Source organism: Zeus faber (assembly GCF_960531495.2).
Source record: "Zeus faber genome assembly, chromosome: 21".
Taxonomy (NCBI): domain Eukaryota; kingdom Metazoa; phylum Chordata; class Actinopteri; order Zeiformes; family Zeidae; genus Zeus; species Zeus faber.
The window spans coordinates 12,939,621-12,954,161 of record NC_137208.1 but is presented as its reverse complement, the minus strand read 5'-3'; the positions used below and the strand labels follow the sequence as shown (position 1 = coordinate 12,954,161).

Below are 14,541 nucleotides of genomic sequence, written 5' to 3'. Positions count from 1 at the left end.
GGTATTTGAGCCGAAAACTTCAAAAACATGTTTTGGGGTATTTACTTGTGTAAAGAAAGAGCATAATAGGTCCCCTTTAACGCCACAATTATTTTGACGCATTTAACGCACGTTCTGTTATGATGTCCTTCGCACAGAATCCTCGCTGTCTGATGTGTTTTGACGCAAAATACTACTGATGAATGGTTATGTTGTTTAGTTTGCATGCTGCACACACACACACACACACACACACACACACACACACACACACACACACACACACACACACACACACACACACACACACACACACACACACACACACACATACACACACACACACACACACACGGCGTCTGCAAAGAATACTCAGAATAACAGGAAAAATGCGGTATCTATCAAAATACGACTTTAACATATTTGCAAATAAAAATAAGACTATCTTATGTGCGCCGTGATTGGCTCTGCGACAGAGAAGTCGGGTCATCCAGTGATGCGCGCTCTATGTTCTCACTCGCCATTGGTTAAACCCAGACACCTGTTTAACTGTGATTCTGCATTGCAAATCAAGCAGCTATTGACAGCACCGTGATCCAATGGCGTTGGGCATTGTCAGACTGGCAGTACCCCAGCCCAATGGCTATGGGGCTGCAGTACCTTTGAGGGTTCCTAGACAATATTTGTCATTGTTTTGGGTTGTCAAATTATGTCCAATAAAAGCAAACAAATTTGTTCACTCCCATGTTGTTAATAAGAGTATTAAACACTTGAAAAAAAAAATCCCTTTAACGTACATTTTAAACAGATAGAAAATGTGCGATTCATTCGCGATTAATCGCAAATAACTATGGACCATCATGCCATTAAACGCGATTAAATATTTTAAATCGATTGACAGCCCCAATTATATTACAATAATATATATGACTTCAGACAGTCATGTTATTTTAATGAGAGGGAATAGTCATGATAATATCTTGTAGGTAATATTTATTGGCCATTGGTCATATATCGCTAATCTCCACTGCATTCAAACACACACCTGGTCAGCCCACTTGGAAGGAAACCTGTTTCCACGACAGCGATTTATTTTTCCAAGGTCCCGATAAACCCGTAAAGACGGGTTGTAGAGCTTGGGGAATTCGGACACCGCTAAAATCTCCGCTAAAAGTTTCTCCTCCATATTGCACAGATACTTCCTGTTTGAGTCACCTCTTGTTTCTGTTGGACCGGCGGAGATCACGGCACGGCGTGCCACAAAAAATGTTGCGGAGGTCTGCGCAGCGCAACCAATACACACCAAAGGAGTTTAAAGCGCAGCCAGCACCGCATTCTATGTGAAGGGGCCCTTTAGTCTACCATGTAATAAGCACTGTGTCACAGATAACATAAGGGCTTGTGTTATCATTACTAAAAGGCTAAGGCTTTTGCAATATACCTGTGCTCAAATTCCAGGAGCTTTCTGTTGAATAGCATTTGTAAAGGGAGTAGGCCTCCGCTGAATCAAAGCGACAACAGGACATAATACATACAGTAAATCCCGTTAGACAACCACCAAATGCTTCCTCAACCTAGAACCATCTTATAGAACATCATGTTCCCAGTTTGAAAACATCCAAAGTTCCAGCCATATAAGAGGGTCAAAACGCATGCTGATCTTTAGAAGTCAAGTTATTTTAACCTATGTATGACAATCCAAATGAACAACTATGCTCCAACGGAACGCAACCATTTCTTAAGGCCATGTTGTCAGTACACTAAGACGCATATCCTTGCAAATGTATGTTTTTTGGTTAACCTCAGCTTTAAGGCAATGTGACTGCAAGGTGGGGGAGGGAGTCAAAAGCAGTCTGGCATACAGTCAAATGCTGCTTTAGCTTTAGTGAAACACAACAGACTATAGATCCACTTTCACTATCCAAATATCTGAATAGACCTGGACCATTGGCAAATAAAATGCAGAACATAATGATTGCTGTCAAAGGCAACTTCCTGTCTCAGGATGAAGCACAGTGATCCTACACCGATCAGACACAACATTAAAACCACCACTAATATAACTAATGTGTAGCTTCCCCTCATACCGCAAAAACAGCTCTGACCCGTCGAGGCATGGACTCCACAAGACCTCTGGAGGTGTCCTGTGGTATCTGGCACCGAGATGTTAGCAGCAGATCCTATTAGTCCTATTACTCCATGTATCGGGCTTGTTGTTCCAGCACATCCCACAGATGCTCAATCTGATCGGACAACACTCGGATGCTCGTCAGACCAGGCCACCTTCTTCCACTGCTCCATGGTCCAGTTCTGACGCTTACACGCCCATTGTAGGCACTTTTTACAGTAGACTAGGGTCAGAATGGGCAATCTGACTGGTCTGTGGCTATACAGCTCCATACGCAGCAAGCTGCGATGCACTGTGTGTTCTGACACCTTTCTTTCATAGCAGCATTAACTTTTTCCACATTTTGTGCTACACTAGCTCTTCTGTGGGATCGGACCAGACGGGCTACACTTCCCTCCCCACAGGCATCAATGAGCCCATGGGCGCCCATGACCCTGTCGCCGGTTCACCGGTCATCTTTCCTTGGACCACTCTTGGTAGGTACTAACCACTGCAAACCGGGAACACCCCACAAGACCTGTCGTTTAGGAGATGCTCTGACCCAGTCGTCTAGCGTCACAATTTGTCCCTTGTCAAAGTGGCTCAGATCCTTACACTTGCCCATTTTCCTGCTTCCAACAAATCGACCTCAAGAACTGACTGTGTACTTGCTGCCTAATATATCCCACCCCTTGACCGCTGCCACTGAAACGAGATGAGCAATGTTATTCACTTCACTTGTCAGTGGTTTCAATGTTGTGGCTGATCGGTATATATGCTGAGGACAATCTGACATTCTTTTTCACAAATTACCTATGGAGCACTGCTCCAGATTTCTCAGCTCTCCTGTGGTCACAGCAAATTAATGTGTGGGGGGTGTGCACTGTGAGCCCAGAAGAGAAGAGCTGCTCCTGTCTGAAAGCTGGTGTGAGTTTCTGGTTTTGGTTACACTGGGAGGAGACTTGAGGACAGGCAGCACAGAGTGAAGGCTGTTAATCCAAGTGCTGCTCTCGGGACACATACCCCCTCAAGAAACTATTGCCCAAGTTGTAACCATGATCCCTACTTATCTATACGCAACAAGAAGTCAACATTGAGGCCCAAGTCACACAGTCAAATATCCATCCAATTTGCATTTATAGAACACACACACACAGAAGCTTTCAACATTTGTACACATATTGCTTAACCATGTCAACCATGTCAAAGACACAGGACCTTGTATACAACTGAACAGGTGCTGTCAGGAAACCTGCTCTTGGCCATCAGTGAGTGAGAGCTTCAGCAGAGTCAGAGCCTACAGCTGAGCAAACTACCACAATGCTGTGGTGCAATCTATGTGTTATTTTATGTTTGTAAGCTGCAATCTGCTGTGTCTCACCACTCAGTTATGGCTTCCATAGATTATGTGGAAATAAAGCAGACTGTTTTTGTGTGTGTAAGGGGGGGGGGTTGATCAAACAAACATCGCTAAAATACCTCACAGAAATGTTCTAGAAATCACAAACAAAATAGAAGACAATAGAAGGTGAACGCCAAAATGAGGCCCACTAATATGTCAGAGGTTGAGAGGTTCAGTATAGCAGGATATTCCAGTTCTAACCCCAAAGCAATACAAAGAACACAAAGAGGTAAGTCACTCAGCAGTGTTTAATTTACTGATAAAATTACATAAATCAACTGTGATAATCTTTCGACTAAGTACAACTGAGCTTAATAATAAACAAAGAAGCCATAAAGGATGACAACTTTTCCCCACTATGAATTGTTTGCGACTACCCAAACAGCTCGTTCCTTGTTTTGGGCTGATTTTAACCGGCCAAGCTCAAGCCATATTTGACTATGACTACTGCTGTTCCATCAGCTGTTCTAAGTCCCACCCACCCTCGTGCGGTTTCCGGCTGGTAACAGGCTACCCAATCGTTAAGCTGGTTTCCATTGTGCTGGGACAAAAACATAGCAACTTGTCTGTTCCACTGTTCTAGAAAGACTGCAAAGCCTCAAATGTGTCAACGCGAATCATCTCAGAACAGCCTCTGTGAGCCCTGGTTGACACAATAACACACTGAATAAGGTAACTAGGCATGGGGATACTTGAAAAGACAAAACACATACTCATGTTAACTGCAGACTTCCACAACCGCACAACCACACAAGAACAGAACAATGCAAACACCAAAACCTGCAAGGGAAATGTCACATTTTCAGTACACGTTAAGGGGTCACACTCGGATGATTCTGATACCACCAATCACCCCTCTATAATGTGCCTGTTATCACTCAAATACAATTAGACACAGAGATATGGTGGCCATTTTGATGATCACATTAATCAAGACTAGTCAGCTAGTGCAGCTGCAGTACAACCACATACTGTACATTCCAATCAAAAAGCCCAAATCAACCCAAATGAGGACATTCAGGCCCACATCAAGCACAGAAAGATCCGAGACACGGTATATTGGAGACACTACTGCCAATGCACAGAACAAAGGCAGCATATATTCCAGTACAACATTATGTAAACAGGCTGTAAGGGGCCAACAACAGGCTGAACAAAGAAACTAAACAAGCATGTCGGCACTCCAGTCGACTTTGCAATAAACCTCTCGAATCGTTAGACGATATGCAAGAAGAAATGGGGAAATTGTGGCACCCAGCAGAATGGAACAGCGTCAGCAATGTGCAGTCTATTCTAACAGCATTGTAATAACATTGCCAAAACTTGGAAGGATAGATGTTTAGATATTAACCTTTAGTCCTAGCATCGTAATAATTGAGTCCTACTCTTCCATTGTTATCCCTGGCTGTATCAATGTATATATTTATTATGTGCAGAAACAACACATCTATATTTACACCCACTACCAACAATAACAACCATACTGCCACTTTACCCATGCCATAGCCTTCTAATTTACAGTATGCCGTGCATAGAAATTATTTTATATATTCTGTATATTTTAGTTCTTCCTTTTTTGGACTAGCCCTAACAGCACCTCGACTACTATACGCTTTTTTCTTTTTGTGCCAACTGTCTTTACAACAATGCAGCAACCCTTGCCAAGACAAACCCCTTGTTTACGAAAACAGATTCGGATTCTTCGATAGATAAAGACACACGCGAACTACAGGCAAGGCGGCATCTACAATAACCCCCCCCCCCCCCCCCCGTCTCAACAAAAGACCCCCCAAAAAAACAACACCGACCACTGGTAGCCTCGAAGGAAGGCTAGCGTTAACGTTAGTGCAACGATATCGGACATGATGGCGATGTCTAGAGAATGCACCGCAGTTCAACACACCCGTCTGTCATAAACGGCCACAAGACCCCCTCCACCCCCCGGTGGGGGGGGGGGGGCAGATAACAACACCTGGCGGACAAGTAGCAAATAAAAACAAAAACACCCACACGCTTGACAACGAAAGCAGCGGCCGTGCGTGCCCCCCCCCCCACCCCCGCAAACAACGGCGGGGCGAGTTGAGAGGACCGCGAGGACAAACCGCAGCTACGGAATCTTTGTTGTTGTTGTTGTTGTTGTTTTTTTCTCGTTATCCTCCGCACTCGCGCGGCGCGGAGTGTCGTTGACGTCCAGGCGAAAACAAAAAGGATACAGCTTCACCACGTCGGTATCCATCCGCCTTTTACCCGGACTCGGAGACGACATTTTTTTTTTTTTTTTTTTTGTTTTCAGCTGCTCCGCCCGTGGAGCAACCCAACAAGTCAAAAAACTTGAACGCTAGCCCCCACCCCACCACCACCACCACCTCCACCCACCCCCCCCTCCTCCTCCAAACGCTAGGTAGGTCTAGCCGGCCGCGCTATCCCGAAGTTATCATTTGTTTTTGGTCGTTTTTTTTGGGGGGGGGGAGGGGGTGGGTGGTGGGGGGGGGGGGTTTCTTCGTCCCAAAAAAATGTCCTCGGCAGAGACGTCGCTCCAACGGCTGGGTCGGCGGACGGAGGCGGCTCGGGCTCGGCTCGGCACTAGACCCCGCACCGTACTGTGCTGTGCGCTGCTCTGTGTCTGACAAGCCAGGATCCCTCCGCGGGGGCCGCGCGTCATAGTCGTGCGACTGACGTCCTCATGCATGGCGGCGTTTGTAGTCCGTCGCCTTTGGCAACGCGAGTGCAGCGCTGTACGGCAAACGTGGTGCCGTTCAGAGACGGACTTTACTTTATCTATTTTATATATATAACTATATATATATATACACACACACATAACATATAATGTATAATATATATACAATAATATAATTAATAATTAATAATATATATATTGTATATTATATGTTATATATATATATATATATATATATATATATATATATATATATATATATATATATACACACATAACATATAATATTATATATATATATACGATAATATAATTATTAATTAATAATATATATATTGTATATTATTTGTTATGTGTATATATATATATATATATATATATATATATACACACACACACAACATATAATATTATATATATATATATATATACGATAATATAATTATTAATTAATAATATATATATTGTATATTATTTGTTATGTGTATATATATATATATATATTTATATATATACACACACATAACATATAATATTATATATATACGATAATATAATTAATAATTAATAATATATATTGTATATTATATGTTATGTATATATATATTTATATATATATATATATATATAATTCCAATTATAAATACAGTATATATATATGTTTAATATGGAATTAGAGATATCCCTTGTGTATACATAGTGTAAACATACACTATGTTTTTATTTTATTTTTTTAGTGTATGTTTTTTGTATGTTTTTTTTCATCCGCTGTATTTGTATTTATTTACATTATTTATATTATGTTTTTTAATATTCAGCTTATGGACATCAAGCCAGGATATATCTCATCTTCCCCGAAGGTAATTGCTCAGCTATATTATCAAGCTTCGAGATTCCTTATTTGCCACATCATCATCATAAAAGTATGGTAATCTGATTATTGCAATGCAGTATGTAGTAATGGAATTATAAAAGACACATAACCGAGCTTCTTGGTCTTACCATTTTTCATTGTTATTTTCTAATGCATGGTGATGGCAGTTTTTTTTTTTTTTTATTTCATTATTTTAAAAGTGTCATGAAAAGATATCGAACCTCAATGTTTTGTTTCTTATGGGACGCTATTTGAATCAATATTTAATAAATAAATATGTATGTACGCCTATGAAATAAATCCTGAAATAAAAGAGGCAATATATATATAAACATGTAATTATAAATATATAAATGAGTAAATATAGTTCAATAAATGACATTATTTTTCTTTTAAAAGGGGTTTTTTTTCAAAAGACTATTTGTATTCATTTCAGGGGACTTTTTTCATAATTCCACATTAAGTTATTTAAGGGGACTTTTACTTCATGAAGCCACATTTATTTATATCAGGGCACTTTTATATATCATAATGCCACATTTCCAATCCTTATGGGAACGGAATTTGCACCCGGGACCCAGTGTGGGTCTACTGTCCAGAGAGAAAGAAGGGCCTCTGCCCCAAGCTGCTGAGCCAGTGGGCTGGCCCCTGCACTGTGCTGGGACAGCTGTCGGACGTGGTGTACAGGGTGCAGCTGGTCAAGTGGAACCGGGCGGCGGCCCTCCACCGTGACCGGCTCACTCACTGCCGGCCCCTGGCTCCAACCGAGGAGGTATCAGGAGCTGAGGACCGGCTCCGAGCAACCGCTCCTAGTCCTACCACTGTTGCGGCGCCGCGGCTTCCCTGAATCGGTGAGATAACCACGTCCCGTTAATTTGCATATTGGAAATGTCAAATTTTTAAATAAAAAGTGGCATGAAATAAATAAATGTGGCATTACGAAATAAAAGGACCATGAAAAAAAAAATAAAAGTGGCATTATTAACTAAGTCCCCTGAAATGAATTAAAAAGTATTTGAAAAAAGTATTTTTGCTAAATCTATCTTACTATATTTACATTTATTTCAGGATTTATTCCAGAGGCATATTTGTTTATTTAATACTGACTCAAATGGTGTTCCATAATTTCTGGTGTCCAAGCTATTTTCCAATAAGAAAACAAAGGAAAATATGTGGAATCCCCACATGCATTTGGAGATTCTATTGGGGAAAGGTTCCCATGGTGGGTTCAGATGCCCTGTGTGGACAAAGCCATGGAACTTTGTCACCATCAGCATAAATTAACTTCATTTTTTACAGAGAAACTTGTAAATCGGTCCAATTTGACCAAACAGCAGCAATACCCTGACACAGCTCTGACACTCTAGCAATAGTACCACACTGAATTTGTACTGAAATAAAACTATTTCAGTACTTACACTTAAATGAACCTGTGACCCAATGTAACAGCCTAAAACACAACAAAGCGCTATTGAACATTTGTTCTGCAGATGATGCTCATGCATATCCTGATTAAAATGTACAATAAAATAGTATAGGTGGTTATAGTAATTCACAAAGATATAGATAAATGCAAATCTACATCCAGACTTACTCTGTAAACCAAATTCCATTTTTTTAACGAAAGTAACATGACTGTGTTAGAATTGTAAAAGTCTAAAGTCTCAAAAAGGGAATACACTTAAGAAGCGATAATTGAAATATTACTTAATAGTACTTTTACTTTGTTCATTTCCACCACTGGTCCGCTTTGGAATGCCCTTTATTCACAGGGTAAAAAATAAATATAAAATACAAAAGAAGAGTCAAACAAAAGAATACTTTTTTTTTTTTTTTTAATGGCTAAACTGGAAAGAATTGAGGAGAAAAAGGAACTTTTAAAAAGGCATTTTATTAAAATCCCCAAGGAGACTAGAGAAGAAAGCGTATGCACAGTAAAAGAGACAGCAGTCGCTATAGGAAGGCCAAATAGAATTACAGACAAAATTCTAGCCCAAAGTCAGAGTAGGTTTCTATGGCACATAATTTGTTCTACTTGGCTAAAATCTAGGATAGGATTATAAAAGAGAAAAACAAAAAACAAAAAAAAAACCCCACTTCCAACATCTCGCTAAGGGTGGAAATTCCGTCTGCAAAAAGAGTATAGTCAAATAAATTCCTCACAGCTTTTTGTAAATTGAAATGAATGTTCACACTTTCCTCCAGATAACTCAAGCTACATTGAAGGTAAACATAGGTTTCCAGTGTGAAGCCATCACCAGAAGGCGTGCCTTTGTCTCCCCGCACATCAAATAAATCTAGAAGATGATCTCGTGATGGATTGCCAGAGCATAGATTACTCTGTCCCCCCCCCAGGTGATCACATTTGTTGTGTACATAATTTATCGATTAATAAACGTAGTTTCACACCCTATCGTCTGTGCGGCAGAATTCGAGTGGCAACCTTCACTTAGAGCAACGTTGGGATCATTCTTTGACAAAACACTCCATCGAACACTCCACCACATGTCCATCGATTAAAAAAACAAACAAAAACAAAAAAAAAAAAAAAAAAACATCCTTTAGCTGTAAACAAGACCCTTTACGGATGGGGGACAAATATCAATGACATTCCTGTCAAACAGTTTTACAAACCATGTACCACAAAGATGAAGGTCAGGGTGTTGCATCCACAAGGATCTACTGGGACGGAGAGGACACCTGCCACTGACGAAAGATATCAAACACCCTTTTAGACTTCTCCTGCAGGCCCTGGAAGAAGAGGGGTTGGAACCATTACACCACGAAAGATACAGTACCTCACAGTAACGTCAGGAAGTGTATCTAAGGATGCACCAACATGTTTTTGTTTTTTTTTGTTTGTTTTTTTAAACAAGTATGTAATGAGTTTTCATTCTCGGGTTCTTGTCGAAACAAAGGAAATTAAATAGGAATACTGTAATGCCGTTTTCACACCAACCTGCGAATTGTGGTGTGAAAACGGCATTACAGTATTCCTATTATATTTTAAAAGAGATTGACACCTTTCCCATTGCCGGGGGAAAATCTTCCCCACTTTTCCCCGCTGGTGACAAATGCCGATTGTTAGTGGGTGTTACTGGGTTTTTGATGCAGTGGGAAAGGGGTATTAGTTACAAATATATTGAGATCCCTGATCTTGAGGAGCCTTCGTGTCAGAGTTTTCCATGGTTGGTTTATTTAATGCTTTGCTTAAATAATGATAAACAGATATCTTGATGCTGTGTTCCAAAATTAAACACAACCCGAATCAATTCGAGGCAATAACACCACCATGAAAATAGTGATATTTTCCAAATCGCTGCAAGTTAGGTCTCCAGTCAGTCAAAACAAATTGTACGCTATGTATTATCTTTTTGTTTCACTTGCCTGTGCCGGACTTTGTTCTGTTTTGTTTGAGCTCTTGCTCATGGATATGAGGAGGTGGAGAGCACCCCTCCAGCCCTGCTGAGGCAGCGCAGCGTCTCCTGGGTCAGCGTTCTCCTTCCCCACATTGATCCACGGGCACCAGTCTCTGTGCTGGGCGAGTGGGTCAAACACATTCTTGTGGATAGGGCCCTCCTGAAAAATGCATTGGAGCGTGTTAGAATGTATATTTTAGCTGTTGCACATGGAGTGTAATCTAAAAGGGTTAACCAGAACTGATGTATACAGAGTTTTTGGCTTAATTTCAGCCACACCTGAGATTAACTTTGAACCATTACATTGTTCTTTTTAGGGAGAATTGTTGGACTAAATATGAATAATAAATATGAACAAATGCAGCACTAAATATGTATTTTAGAGTTATTAATTTAAATTACAAGCACGACATCACACCAAGCACGACATATATATTAATAATATAACTTGAAATAATAATAATATAAATTGAAATAAAAATGTAATTGAAATGCCACCCATCAAATTTGAGAGGGTGAGTACTCTATTTTGATTGGCACATTGACAGAATCTGGCAATTTATATAATATGAACTTATATGAATTATATTTGCTTTATCTTAAGACAAATATTTCCAGCATATGTTGCTTCCTTCCCTCCCTTTGCTTGAGCTTCACTGTGAGGAAACTCATATTTTACTTTGTTAGTCGCAAGCGGTAGTTTACTAGCACAGTAGATAAGCAGATGAAGCTTTGTTTTTCTTTTAAAGTTAGTTATTTTACCACAGCCTTTGACATAAACTCCTCGGCCAAACTGTCAAAGCTTCTGCAGCTTTGCACCATGAAATGCAAAGTAACTTGAGGGAAAAAAAAAAAGAGAGACAGAAAGAAGCAGGGAATTTCCAATCCTTCATTTACACACGAAAAGTGCTGTTGGTATCGATCTTGTCTTGACACATGAATATACAGTCGATAGTCTTTCAAAATTTTTGAATTGATTCGCGTAATATTGTCCTCAACAATACGATGTTGACAGTAAGGCAGCCATTGGGAGGTTCTTACCGGACCACCGGCCGATGAGAGTCGTATGCGCTTGGAGGTGTGTTGGGGGCTGGCGGTGCCGTCACCACACAGGCCTTCCCCTTGGCCACGGCCCCGGGTGGAAGACCTCTTTCCGCGTGTTAAGGGACTTGATGGCTCCTCGTTAGAACTGGGGGAGTCTTTGCCTCGGGTCCGCAACATCACAGAAGACAGAGCGCCATCACCCTGGTGTTGGAGAGCACAAGACAAATCAAGTTCAGGGAAAAAAACAAATTCAACCGTCGTGCACTTTACGACGCACTCATACACAGAAAAAAAAACCAAGCACTGCTCTATGCTTGCCTGCTCCGAGCGCGTGGTGTCCTGACTCCTCAGCTTCATGCGACAGGGGGTTGTGGGGGTAGGGGTAGGGGTAGGGGTGGGTGAGGGGGGAACGGTGGGGTCCCCTTGGACCTCCGGGGGGACTGCAGGTACTGGCGTTTGAGGAGTGGGACTGTGACCTCTTACAAAGGTCTCTTCCTCCGATATGGTTCCCTCCATTTGGTGGAAGTTCCACAAACCCACCTTGCGCATGCAAAACGAGCAGGTGAGGATGGGCAGGTTCATGGCGTGCAGAGCCGGGCTGCAAAATTAAGAGACCGGACATCGGGAAAGGGAGGAAAGTAATTCATCACGGTGATGGACAGCTTTAAGCCATGATATACAGAAAAGAGGAGTTTCAACTCACCTTGCAGCCCAGCCACAGAGAGAAACGATACAGGCTGCCACCTGGATGGCCAGGGGTTCAGGAGATGGAGTCACACCCTGTTTTTTCTCTTTTTCCTCAGTAAGGTGCAAGAGAACGCTGATAATATCCTCAGTCAAAGACTGCAAGACAACAACCTTGAGTAAGTACATGCGCAGGGGTAAAAATAAATGTGCATCGCGGTAATTGATACATGTTGACATACATTCATAATGCTAACGTTTCTAGAGTCCAAACAAACTCTAGGTCTCACCATGGATTTAAGCTGCTCTGGCTTCATGGCGGGCAGCTGCTGCTCCAGGAGACAGGCGCTCTGGAAACGCTCTAAGAAGGCACTAAGCAGTGCTGTGGGCTCAGAACCCGGCACAAGCCAGAATCGCTCTGAAATAACAGATTGCGTCACACGTAACTATACAATCTTTCTCAAGTTACAAGCGGAAACAAAGTTTTCAATCAGACTAAAATGACTTAATAGTTTAGTCGACTACAATCAAAAGGTTCGCTCTTGCAAGCTACATCCTACCTGGGCATGGGAAGTCGGGCCAAGTACAAAACTTCTCATGCTGCGTTTGTAACTGCCTCGTTATCTCCGTAACGCGACTTTCATCTATGTGGAAAAGAGACAGAGTGGTGCGTCCACATGTGGCAGAACTCAACAGCCTAAAGGCCGACAAAATTAATTGTATACTAATCACGATATGAATGTGAAGGCCGGTAAAGTTTTTTTTAACTCACATTTTTGAAAATCCAAAGTTGGTTGCAAAGAAGCACAAAGGAAAGCCTGGCAGGTGGAACATTTCAGCATGTCACAGCCAACATTGATCCAGCCATATCTTGCACACCTCAAAGGGGAGAGCGCATGGGGCTTGCCTGCCCATCGTAAAAAGTGCAAAAGCTAAGGATAGCATCATTTCAGCAGACAGGATTAGAATTACAACTACCATTAATAGCAGTGAGTGAGGATGAAACAGTGAAACTAATCAGAATTGTGCACATCTATAGTTGCCAATGTCACCAATGTGGGAATGGTTTTCACTGCTACTATGTTTGAAAATAAGCTTAATGTGCAAGGCTGCAATGAAATAACTAAAGGATATTGAATAGGACTCCACTCTTGAGAAAAAGGCTTCTTTGTTGGTTGCCTCACAAGGTGCTTGACTGATGTTTGGGTCAACGACTTTCAAATCCCCTTGTAAACTGAAATAAATAGAAACGTCAGAACATACTCAATTCAAGTTATTCAATTGATTTTTTTTTTTAGTTCATTCGAAAACCGCATCAATTGCCACATGCACATGTAAGGGAACTGCCCACGAGAATAATTCCATATGAATGGGAAAGTCCCATCAGCAGAAGGTAAAATGTTGTATATTTTCCTTAATGTGAGTGTAATAGAATATGAAACAAACAAAAACAGAAATACAATGAAATCATATAGATACATAATATGGATTTATATTATTTCACAATGGATGCATGTCAAGGAAGTCTTCCTTGATGACTGCCAAGGCATGCATCCATTGTAAAATGAAATAGGTATTTACACTTTATGATTAATCTACAGATGTTGATATATTGCAATTAGTTTGAAATTGTAGTCTTGCTCTACATTAATTGTACTTTTTTTCTATTGTATATATATTGATAGATATATTGACGGATGTTTTTATTGTATATTCCTTCCATCCATCCATCCATCCCTCCATCCATCCGTCCATCCATCCATCCATCCAAGTGCTCATGTAACAGAGGCTAAGCTAACCAGCTAATTGAAGTTCACCACACACCCGTAACTCACGGTAGTTTCATTCACACCCCAAACCTGTTCGCTAGACTCTCCGCGGACGAAACGCCCTCGCCGAGCAGCTCCCGGACCTTCTCCGGGGAAGTAAAAAAATAGTTAAGTTGTTGAACATCGCCGTGCCGATCCCCACGACTACCAGGGGCCGCCATGATCGGTCCTGCACTCAAATTCCTCCCCCTGGAAAATGCGGAGCTTGTCAACATTTTGACCGGGGTTCCGGAACGCGTCCCCCCCCCCCACCAGGCCTCGGTAGTGTTGACATTTCAAATAAACTTTATAATAAACTTTATAATCAACTTTATAATAAATAGTGTCGTATTTCTAAATTGTATCTTGTCTTACGTGCGGGATCTCACTGTGGCCCAAAGCGTGTAGTTACTAATATGGATAGGGGGGCTTGAAACGGTTGTTGTTGCTGTTGTTATTGCTGTTGTTGCTGTTGTTGTTGTTTTTGTTGTTGTTGCTGCTGCTGCTGTCGTCGTCGTCGTCGTTGTTGTGAAGCGCAAGGTTT

General features: G+C 41.3%; 2 protein-coding genes across 2 annotated transcripts in view; both read right to left on the bottom strand.

Moving 5' to 3' along the window:
* Nucleotides 1-5,973, bottom strand: part of ube2h (ubiquitin-conjugating enzyme E2H) — a 31,596-nt gene extending 25,623 nt beyond the window's left edge. Inside the window, exon 1 of the mRNA XM_080022396.1 lies at nucleotides 5,702-5,973. Coding sequence (XP_079878522.1) covers nucleotides 5,702-5,754 — 53 coding nt within the window. The 5' untranslated portion in view covers nucleotides 5,755-5,973. The remainder of the gene's footprint in view (nucleotides 1-5,701) is intronic.
* A 2,941-nt stretch (nucleotides 5,974-8,914) lies between these two features.
* On the bottom strand, nucleotides 8,915-14,181 carry zc3hc1 (zinc finger, C3HC-type containing 1). Its single transcript, XM_080022395.1, has 10 exons — nucleotides 14,049-14,181; nucleotides 13,324-13,423; nucleotides 12,962-13,112; nucleotides 12,750-12,833; nucleotides 12,480-12,607; nucleotides 12,209-12,348; nucleotides 11,824-12,103; nucleotides 11,503-11,706; nucleotides 10,430-10,621; nucleotides 8,915-9,793 (listed from the first exon to the last, which is right to left on the bottom strand). The coding sequence occupies exons 1-10, from the start codon at nucleotides 14,177-14,179 to the stop codon at nucleotides 9,722-9,724; spliced, it is 1,482 nt and encodes a 493-aa protein (XP_079878521.1). The 5' UTR covers nucleotides 14,180-14,181; the 3' UTR covers nucleotides 8,915-9,721.
* Between the last annotated feature and the right edge of the window lie 360 nt (nucleotides 14,182-14,541).